The sequence below is a fragment of the Thecamonas trahens genome (genome assembly GCF_000142905.1).
Source record: "Thecamonas trahens ATCC 50062 unplaced genomic scaffold supercont1.72, whole genome shotgun sequence".
NCBI lineage: Eukaryota > Apusomonadida > Apusomonadidae > Thecamonas > Thecamonas trahens.
The window spans coordinates 33,652-43,195 of record NW_013657608.1 but is presented as its reverse complement, the minus strand read 5'-3'; the positions used below and the strand labels follow the sequence as shown (position 1 = coordinate 43,195).

The following is a 9,544-nucleotide window of genomic DNA, read 5'->3' as shown; positions in this document are numbered from 1 at the left end:
TGCGGTGGCCGCATCGGGCAAGCGCAAGCGCGCGTCGTCGGCAGCCGACCCCAATCTTTCGCCGATCAAGGCGCTCAAGACGATCAACGGCGCGCGTGGAGCCGCCGCCTCCGGCGACGGCGACGATGATGACGACGACGACGGTCCGACCCAGGGCTACCGGCCGCCGCTGACGCCGGCGCACTGACGCGGGGATGTAAATGTACCGAGTGTCGGGGATGTACAGCTCAGCTCGTGCGTTTGTTAGGCAGGTTGCTAGCTGATGACGCAGCAGCCACCGTTCTTGGCGGTGCCGTTGTTGGCGTCCGAGTCTGCAGGTGGCGGGGTGGGCGAGGCGGCAGCAGCAGCCGGCGTCCCATCAGCGGGAGCACCAGTCGCGTCGGCGGCGTCGCAGTTCTTGCGCGGAGTGCCTGGGGCATGAGAGGAGACGTCCGACATGGACTCGAGCTCGATGGGGCCGTCCTGCGGGCCAGAGACGGCGCCGCCATCACGGGGCGAGCACGAGCCCCCGGCCTCGTGGATCGGCTGCAGATGGATGTCCGAGTAGTCGATGGCGGCGGAGCGGCGGGTAGAGCCGGCGCTGGGCGCGACGGCGACGCCGACGAGCGGCCCACCGAGCTGCAAACCGGCGCCCGAGTGCGAGGCAGTGGGCATGGCCTCGAGCGAGGCAAAGTCGTCCGCAAAACGTGAGGTGGACGACTCAAAGGCGCCGGTGCTGGCGAGCGAGGTCTGAAACTGGACGAAGGAGGCATTCGATGAGGTCGAAGACATGAGGGTGCGCGAGGAGACGGCGAGCGAGTCGTTGCCTGGAAGCTGGTAGGCCGGAGCGTAGCCAGAGCCGGCGGTGGGACCGCTGGGCGGGTGGCGGCCAACCGAGGCAGCGGCTGCGGGCGGGAACTTTGCGACGTTGCCCATGGCGGGAGTGGATGCCATTTTTGCGTCTGCGGCGGCGGCGTTGGCGGCGGCGTTGGCAGCGGGCGCGGCGTCTGCAGCGCCTGCCACCCGGCCACCGGGCAGGAGGACCTCGCCTCCGGCGGCGGCGGCACCGGCATCGAGATGGTTGGACGAGTTGAGGTCGAGAGTGGTGGTATCGCCCGAGCGGTCGGTGTACTGCGTTCGGCGCTCCCAGTCGTATGGCTCGTCGGGTGAGATGCGGAGACGCTTGCACATTTTGCGAATGAGCGAGCAAAGGCGGTCGTAGTCGGGCTCGTCGGCGTAGTCGAGCGAGTCGAGATGGCCGGAAAAGGCAAGGAACTCGAGTGGGAGGTTAGAGAGGAGCTCGGACCAGCGGATCTTGAGCTTCATCTGGCCGATCTCCTCCTTGGCGCGGATACGGCGCCAGGGGAGCGAGCCCTTCATAAACTCGATGCAAACGTAGAGAAGCGAGTAGAGGTCGTCGCGGCGGCCGAGCTCGCGACCGAGATGCGAGTTGATCGAGGCGTAGCGGGCGGTGCCGCGGAAGCCGGTTGTCTCGCGTGGCGGGCGAACCTGGCCGTTGGGGAGCAGGTAGCGGCGGGCGAGGCCAAAGTCGATAATATAGCACTGGTGGGCGGTGTCGCGGTCGCGGCCCATGGCAAAGTTGGAGCTCTTGATGTCGCGATGAAGGTAGCCCTGCTCGTGGATGGCTTGAATGCCGCGGATGAGTTGCAGGGTGAGGCGGGCGGTGGTTGCGATGGAGAACTTGCCGCCCATCTTGCGCCGGAGGTCCGACAGGTTCTCACCAAGCAAGTCCATGACCACGTAGTTGACGTTGGCGTGGCGGCCGCAGTAGATGAACCGACAAAACGCAGGGTTCCCCTGCATCTTCTTGATCACTGCAACCTCGAGCTTGAGCACCTGTTTCTTGGAGTTGGCCTCCTCCGACTTGATGGCCACCAGCTCTTGCGAGAGCACGTCCATGGCTCGGTAGATCTCGCCTGTACACGCAAGAAGAAAGAGCATACCATCGGGATGCGGAGACCAACAAGTCAAGCCCATGTTCCCCATGGAATCAACAAAGACGGCCACAACCATTCCGAGCGCCACAGCATACGCCCGCCCGACAGACCGGACCACATCGTCGGGGAAGACAACAGCCCATGCAGCATACCACCAGGCAGAGGTAAGTCGTTCCACCATGAGCCTCTAAAAAAACCTCTACTTCCTTCCTTCTCTGTCCCCAGGGCGTGTTCGCTCTTGCCAAGGCCCGCCGTCGGGAGGCTCGCGCCCCGTTCAGGCGAAAATTGCCGTCGGTCGGCGGTGGCGAGCCTGCGACGCGTGGCCGACTCCTTGCTCAGCGTTGCAAGGGGTGTTTCCCCCTGTGTGGAGGACTACGGGGGAGTCTGGTGCAGAGTAACAAGTCAAAGCTATGTGGGCCATGCTCTGCCCAGCCATTGTCGCAGGCATATGTCCATGGCTACCTCACAGCCGTTGGCATGGGCGTGGTGGTGACGGCGGCCTGGGCGACGGTGGCGACATTGGACAGAGGCAGGGCAAGGGCCGAACAATGGCGCAAGACACAAGACTAATGTAAAAATGATTGAAGACCACGAGGTGCCACTCGAGGCCATGACCGACCGGGAGGGGGGGGGGGGGGGGGGGGGGGGATGCTGGGAAACGTACCGAAGGCGCCTTGGCCAATCTTATCAATGACCTTCCACCGCTGACGGAGTAGCGCAGAAGGTGCCAGCAGTGGCGCCTTGCGCTCCTCCATGCCCATCGCTTGCATCGCGGTGGTGGAGCGAGGTGTTGCCACGCCGGACTCAGTGCGGCAAGAGTGCGCGTTTGGGAGGACAACAAACGTTGCGAGGGAAAGCGGGTGAAAAAAAAATTGGTGCGGGGGTATTCGCACCTCCTGCACTACCCAACTATTTTTTACCACACCCAAGTGGTCACATAAAAACTCGCCGCTGCGAACCTGCCACTACTTCGACGAGCCTTGTTCGACTCGCTCTCTGTCACGAACCTGGCCACCTGCCACGGACGCGCTTCTCTGGTCGACAACTGGCATCAGCGGCAGCATGGAAGTTGCCGTTGCGGCTGTTTGCTCGACGACACCGGAAGTCACCGTAGGCGGTGCAGTCTCTATCCTGGCATCACCATCGCCGTCACCATCACCATCGCCAGCCAAGGGCGAGCCGACGCCGAGCCGAGGCATGTCAGCCTCTTAACACGTGCCAAGTTCGCATGTTGTGACGGCTCGGAGACGGCCAAGGTGGGCAGCTGGGTCGTAGCCACGGGAGGCGGGGAACGGGCCACTTGACTGTTACGCTTGGACCAGGACTATTCGTGGACAGGGGAGCACATCTCACCTCCTCTGCTTGACCAAGGCCGCCTCCGCTGCACCTGCCCGTCCACTTGTGGTCAAGAAGCGTGCCGAGTCTGAGCCGATGCCGATAGAAGCATGTGTTGGGCGCAAAGGCGGGCGTGATGGCCGCGGTAGCGGCGATGGCGATGGCGTCGAGGGCCAGTCGAAGGCGCACAAGGCGATGCGAAAAAGAAGGGGGAAGAAGGGGAAGCGGGAGCGGGGCTGGCGAGGAGGAGGAGGTGGTGGTGGTGATGGTGATGGTGATGGTGATGGTGCGTCGCGATCAGGGTCGAGCCGCAGGCGTGGAAGGGGACGGGGACAAGGGCGGGGCCGGAGTCGGGGTCGTGGCCGGAGTAGGGAGCGGGGGCGGGGTCGTCGGGGACGAGGACGGGGGCGGGGTCAGAGGCGGGGTCGGCGCCCGCTTCAGCAACAGATCGAGCCCGATGCGGGCTTTCGCCCTGCTCCGCCGCTCCGCCACGAGCTGCGGGCGGAACTGAGCGGATACTCGGACACGATGTGGGACAACTGTGTATGGGACGCGCTGTTTGCACCGCCAGAGATGGTGGGCACAAGCCCGATTGCTATCGTCAAGCCGCCACCTACTGCGGCCGTCTGCCTTTTGTGGGCAGAACCGGACGTGATGAGCGAGTCGCTGCGCGCTGCGGAGCTCCCGGCGCATGACTTGCTGGACACGCTATTTGGCGATATGGCTGCGATTTGCAGAGCGTCGTTTGTGGCGCGCGAGCGTGGCAAGGGCGGAGCTCGCATCTTGTATCTCGAGCTTGGTTCGCCATGGGAAGCTGCCGCTTTCCGGGCTGTCGTTCACAACACGCTCGTATCGGAGCTTTCCTGTGCGCCGCTGGCAGTCGAGACTGTCGACGTTCTGCTGGCTTCAGATGAGCTCGAGTGCATTGATGAGGCGCTCGCACCGACAATGACGCCGGTGGGGATGGTGCCCGACTATGCTCTTGCTGCAACGATCGAGGTCGGTCCGCACGTTACGACCGGCCTCGCAGAGCCGTTTCGCGCGACACGAACCGAGGTGATCGCCTGGGCGCATGCGCTCCGCGGCGATCCGGCGACGGCGCCTGTGCACGAAAGCGGCATTCACGAGCTGGTCGAGGCAGAGACCGAGCCCGACGCCGCGAGCGCCGCACACGCGCCGCTGCTGCGGCTCCCACAGGAGCTGTTGGTGGCAATCCTCGTCCACACCAACGCACGGACCGTCATCGCACTGGCGGGCACCTGTCGGACAGGTCGCCGCGTGGCGGCCGATCCGTATCTCTGGCGGCAGCTTTTGTCAGTACGCTCATCCCGCAGTCGATGCGGGCGCGGTTCCGCTCGCTGGCAGTGGTGTACAACGCATCGGTGGCGACCCGTTGGCGGGCACTCTACGTTGCAAGCTACACCTGGATGCATGCTCTTTCGTTCTCACCGGTCTCGTTTGTGCGGACGCTCCCGCGGTGCATCCCACCGGTTTTCCGGGCGCCAGGCTTTCCGTCGCGGTCGCCATACGAGGTCGTTCCGCTGCGCGGCTCCGACCTGATGCTCACGATATCGCGCGAGTTCGAGGTGGCTCTGTGGGACGCACGAAGCGGTGGGTCACAGGGCGCGCTCTCTGTGCTCAAAGCGGCGTCACGCGGCGGGACCGGGATCTATGCGCGGGTCTCGGTCCATCCTGGGGTCAACGCGATTGCGCTCCTCTCGCACGACGGGCGCTTCTCGCTGGTAGACCTTGAAGCTGGCAAGGTTGTTGTCGATGCGTCGATGATGGTCTCGGCCTCGCAGGTGGTGGCTTACGACGTTGCTGGCGGCGACGTCGCTGTTGTGCTTCAGCGCGGAGTCATCAAAGTGTTTGCGGTCGGCCCGGCCGATGTGGCACTCGCTGCCGAGAGCTACGCCACTCATCGGTACGCTACGCGGGTGGCGCTGAGCGGCAGCCACGTGGTCACCGCTGCACGTGACGATCCTGCTCTACGGGTATGGTCGCGGGCGAGCCAGCGTGTCGAGCGCCGTCTCCGTGGACACACCAAGGCGGTGACCGCACTCGCGCGCTCTGATGATGTGCCTGGTACGGTGGCGTCGGCGTCGGCCGACGGTACGCTCCGTGTCTGGGATGTCGCTTCCGGACAATGTCGGCACAAGGCTGTTCTCGGCCACACCGTCGATCACATTGCATATGACGCCGTGCGCGCCGTGGTTGGTTCCTCGCGCTCGTGCACCATCTCGCTCGTCATCCTTCCGCTCGGCTACGTCTCGTGCAAGCTCCGCTACCCGATGCCGTCCACGTACCGGCCCATTACTTCAATATCGTATTCCGACCGTTGGATTGCTGTTGCCGCCGATCAGCTCCATCTCTGGGCAGTCGATGTGGTGGGGGCCGATGAGGAGGAATTGTTGTGAGTGGTCGCCAGCGCGTGTGATGGCACAGTGAGCCTTTCTCACTTGTGGGCTGCCAATGGCGGTGGCATCATGGTGTGTGCCAACCAAGTGGCGCTCAATGCCAATGAATCCAGCCAGGCCACAGAGTTGAATGATTTGGCATTGGCCAATGTGCGTCCGCCACAGCAGCGGGCGGAAGCGGAGGAGGTGGGGACGGCGACAGCACCTCACGTCACGTCACGGCCACACATACCCACCCACCCACCCACATACCCACATACCCACATACCCACCACCACCATTACCTCCTCCACTTCTTTCTCCATGGCAACAGAGGGCACCCCTGCGGCATCCTTGTCCGCTGCGGCAGGCCAAGCCGGGCCGAGGAGGAGCAGACGGAGGACAACGGCAAGAGGAACAGCGACAGGGACGGCGGCGGGGGCGGGGTCGGCGACAGGGGTGGCGACGGGAACGGGAACGGGGACGAGGACGGGGACGGGAACGGGGACGGTGGCAGGTCGAAGCAAACAAACGGCGGCAGATGGTGGTGTGACAGGTAATGTGACTGTCTCTGGCGACGAGCTTCCGTTCACCGAAGCCATTGTCTACGAGGACCCACATTGGCTAGCTCACGACTCGCCAGGACCAAAGTACTCTCTGCCATCGACGCTCTCTCCCCGTGGTCCTCTCATTGGCTCGTCGGCTCGCCGTAGGATGGCGGCAGAGAACGTCGGTCCCGGCCCGGGTGCCTACCTCCTGCCCTCACCGTTTGATGCTCCGACGCCACGCAGTCTTCCTCGCGCACTCATCCGCTCGGATCTGCCACTCGTCGGGGATGCAGTAGAGGGGGCTGAGAACGAGGAAGGTGGCCATGTGTCACCGCTCGCTCCGCCGTATGCTGATGGGCCGCTCGCGCCGGGCTCGCTGGCCCAGACTCGTGGTCATGGCGGAGCGAATGCCGAGACTGCTGGCAGTACACGGCGTGGGGTGAGTGCAGTGCCGTCAGCCGTGGTCGGCCCATCGTACGCGGCACCGACGGCGTCGTCGAAGATTGCGCTCAACGAGACTGAGCGCAAGCGGGTGGAGATGTCGCAAGAAGCGGCGCCGAACGCTGCTCTGCACGCCACTGTGGCCGGCAAGGGGGCATCGGCCGCAGAGCCGGGCTCGGCGTCGGCGTCGGGCTCCCCTGAGGCCAGCACGACCGGCTCGCCGATGCTGGCGGTTGACACGCCGCCGGCCAAGACCCGGCGGCGAATGTTTGCCGCCCATCGCAAGGCCAAGGAGCGGTCGCCGACCGAATCTGTGGCATCGCTGGCGTCGGCCGCGTCGTCGCTTGCGCCGTTTCTCTCGACCAAGCAGCGGTTTCAGGAAGAGTCGGCCATCGAGCACCACTCGCCGGGGCCCAAGTACTTGCTACCATCGGCGTTTGGACGCGGACAAGCTGCGGCTCTCTCGCCACAGCGGCGCCGGCAGCGGTCGCTTCCGCCAGCGCTCCGCAAGGCAACGACACCCAAGCATCGGCCGGCACCGATGGTCCCGCAGTCCGAATACCCGGCGACGCCCGAGGCGGACGTTGACACATCCAAGCCGGTCAAGGTCTTTGACGTGTACGCCTGCTGCCGCTACCCGCGCTACCCCGCTGCGACAACCGAGCCCAACGTCGTGACGTCGTACTGGGAGCGACGTGCATCCGTGACCGACGGTGAGGGCGGCGGCGGCGGCGACCATGACCAAGGCAACCACCCCCGCGCCCACCACCACTCCCACCACTCCCACCACCATCATGTGACCAAGCCTATTGAGCCGCCGGCGCGATCGGCTGCCGAGGCGGAGCGAGCGCGGCTGATGCGTGAGGGTGTGCGGCGGCCGCGGGTACCAGAGCCGCCGACAGAGACGACGCCGTCGCCGCGGCGGCGGTCTCCACGGCGGCAGTCGCATGCAGCAAAGGCAAGTGCAGCCCCAGGGTCACCGAGGCCACCGGCGAGCAAGTCGTCGCCGCGGGTGCCGAGGGTGACGACCAACACGGCACGGAGGCGGCGAATGCGACGGCAGTCGTCGACGGCGCTGTATGAGGACGACGGGTCGGATGGCGACGTGTTTATCACCAAGCTCTCGATTTCGCGCAACCGCGAGCGGCGGTCGTCGGCCGGGTCACGGGTGTGAAGGACAGTGCGGCAGGTTGTGGATGGGCGTGCGGCTTGGCAGCAGTCAGTTCGAGACAATCGAGTAGCACTTGTCGCAGACGCGGACAGCCTCGGAGAAGCCGAGCGAGAGGAGGGGGAACTTGCGCGAGGAGCACGAGCCGCAGAAGAGACCACCGCAGCGGCGGCAGTGGTGGCGGCGGCGAACAAAAGTAAAGGGCGACTTGCATGCCATGCACTGCTTAGTCTCACCGTCATCGACCCAGCCGTGGACGACCGACGCGGCGGTGTGTGCGCCGCCGCACTCGACGGTGCGAACAACCTTGTCGTTGAAGAGCTCGACAAAGGTAGGCTGCCAGTGGTTGGCCTCGGAGCCGTGGCCGAGGCGACCACCGAGGCCGAGGCCCCAGGTGAGGACCTTGTCGTCGGCCGAGACAGCGGCGACGTGGTCGTTACCCGACGAGATGTGGCGGACGACGAGGCCGTCGGGAAGGGAAACGCGGACCGGACGGGTCTCCTGGACAACGTCCTTGGCGCCGATGCCGAGCTGACCCATCCTGTTGGAGCCGCAGGCGTAGACCGAACCGTCGGCGAGGAGGATGACGGTGTGAGAGGCGCCGAGGGCGACAGCCTTGACGTCGGTGAGGTGGTCGATGAGGGTGGGGAGAAGGGCGTCGGCCTCAGAGCCGGTACCGAGCTTGCCCGACTCGCCGGAACCCCACATGTAGAGCCGGCCGTCGGTGGTGACGGCGGCCGTGTGCGAGACGCCCATGGCGGCAAAGGCGACGGCGACGCCGGCGTCGGCCAGGGCGTCGACTAGCTTGGGCTCGGTGACCTGTGTCAGGTCGCCGTGGCCGAGCTGGCCGTGGTCGGAGCTGCCCCAGGTGTAGAGCGCACCGGCGGCAGTGACGACGGCCGACGAGACGGCACCGCACAGGACCTGGGTCACGTCGAGCGCGCCGGCGGCCGGTACTTCCTTGGGAGTCCGCTTCTTGGCACACTCAAAGCCCAGGCGGCCGTCGGCACCCGAGCCCCAGGCATAGACTGCGTTGCTGTCGGTGAGGGCGAGGGTGTGGGCGTCGCCGGCGGCGAGAGCCACGACCTTGGTCTCGCGGAGCTCGCCAACCATGAGCGGGGTTACCCTATTGCGCTCATGGCCCTGGCCGAGGCGGCCGAACCCGCCGCGGCCCCACATGTAAAGGCGGCCGGCGGGCGAGATGGCGCCCATGTGGGCAGCGGCGGTGGCAAAGGTCCGCACGTCGGTGCCGAGCAAAGCCTCGACCACCTGCGGCACAAGGCGACATTCCTCGTCACCGTGACCAAGCCGGCCAGACGCGCCGTCGCCCCAGGTGTACAGATCCGACGCGTCCTCGCGGCGCTGGACGACCGCAGACTTGCCGCGGACCTGAACGGTGAGCTCCGACGACTTGGCGCCCGAGTCGGCGAGCTGGAGTGCGTCGGTAAGCTCGGGCGAGTCGCCCACGATCCGGCCCTCGACGATAGCCTGCAGCGCCATTGTCCACAGCTGGAACTCGGAGACGTCCTTGCAGATAACGTCCAGCGTCCGCGACGAGGTGATGAGTGAGAACGAGATGTGCTCGTGCTCGATCATGCGGTTGGACGAGAAGACCTTGGTCTTTTGCCCGATGCGGACCTCGTTGACGTCCTCAAACAGGACTAGTGGTGCGGAGTGAATAGTGAGTGGTGCGATGGAAGGGGGGTGGGAGGTGGGGGG

The 9,544-nt window shown here is 65.5% G+C and overlaps 5 protein-coding genes across 5 annotated transcripts in view; 3 read left to right on the top strand and 2 right to left on the bottom strand.

Annotated features, from left to right (window-relative positions):
- The window catches only part of AMSG_11206 (transducin/WD-40 repeat family protein), a gene marked incomplete at both ends in the record, with an annotated part of 3,293 nt that extends 3,106 nt beyond the window's left edge, over positions 1–187 (top strand). The window contains one exon of the mRNA XM_013897403.1: positions 23–187. Within this exon, the coding sequence (XP_013752857.1) occupies positions 23–187 (165 nt within the window). The remainder of the gene's footprint in view (positions 1–22) is intronic.
- Positions 188–225: 38 nt separating this feature from the next.
- On the bottom strand, positions 226–2,712 carry AMSG_11205 (CK1/TTBK protein kinase). The gene is made up of 2 exons (XM_013897402.1): positions 2,602–2,712; positions 226–1,916 (listed from the first exon to the last, which is right to left on the bottom strand). Exons 1-2 carry the CDS (start codon positions 2,705–2,707, stop codon positions 256–258), a joined length of 1,767 nt encoding a protein of 588 aa, XP_013752856.1. The 5' UTR covers positions 2,708–2,712; the 3' UTR covers positions 226–255.
- A 372-nt stretch (positions 2,713–3,084) lies between these two features.
- Positions 3,085–5,814, top strand: AMSG_11204 (uncharacterized protein). The gene has a single exon (XM_013897401.1). The coding sequence runs from the start codon at positions 3,369–3,371 to the stop codon at positions 4,830–4,832; it is 1,464 nt and encodes a 487-aa protein (XP_013752855.1). The 5' UTR covers positions 3,085–3,368; the 3' UTR covers positions 4,833–5,814.
- Positions 5,815–5,924: 110 nt separating this feature from the next.
- On the top strand, positions 5,925–8,043 carry AMSG_11203 (uncharacterized protein). Its single transcript, XM_013897400.1, has 2 exons — positions 5,925–7,360; positions 7,463–8,043. The coding sequence occupies exons 1-2, from the start codon at positions 5,993–5,995 to the stop codon at positions 7,829–7,831; spliced, it is 1,737 nt and encodes a 578-aa protein (XP_013752854.1). The 5' UTR covers positions 5,925–5,992; the 3' UTR covers positions 7,832–8,043.
- The window catches only part of AMSG_11202 (uncharacterized protein), a gene marked incomplete at its 5' end in the record, with an annotated part of 1,983 nt that continues 291 nt past the window's right edge, over positions 7,853–9,544 (bottom strand). Inside the window, one exon of the mRNA XM_013897399.1 lies at positions 7,853–9,486. Within this exon, the coding sequence (XP_013752853.1) occupies positions 7,877–9,486 (1,610 nt within the window). The 3' untranslated portion in view covers positions 7,853–7,876. The remainder of the gene's footprint in view (positions 9,487–9,544) is intronic.

Bases quoted from the DNA above. Each gene is read 5' to 3' on its own strand.
- AMSG_11205 (XM_013897402.1), bottom strand. From the start codon at position 2,707: ATGCAAGCGATGGGCATGGAGGAGCGCAAGGCGCCACTGCTGGCACCT. The intron at 1,917-2,601 runs GTACGTTTCCCA...TTGCGTGTACAG, and splicing joins GATTGGCCAAGGCGCCTTCG to GCGAGATCTACCGAGCCATG.
- AMSG_11204 (XM_013897401.1), top strand. From the start codon at position 3,369: ATGCCGATAGAAGCATGTGTTGGGCGCAAAGGCGGGCGTGATGGCCGC.
- AMSG_11203 (XM_013897400.1), top strand. From the start codon at position 5,993: ATGGCAACAGAGGGCACCCCTGCGGCATCCTTGTCCGCTGCGGCAGGC. The intron at 7,361-7,462 runs GTGACCGACGGT...CATGTGACCAAG, and splicing joins ACTGGGAGCGACGTGCATCC to CCTATTGAGCCGCCGGCGCG.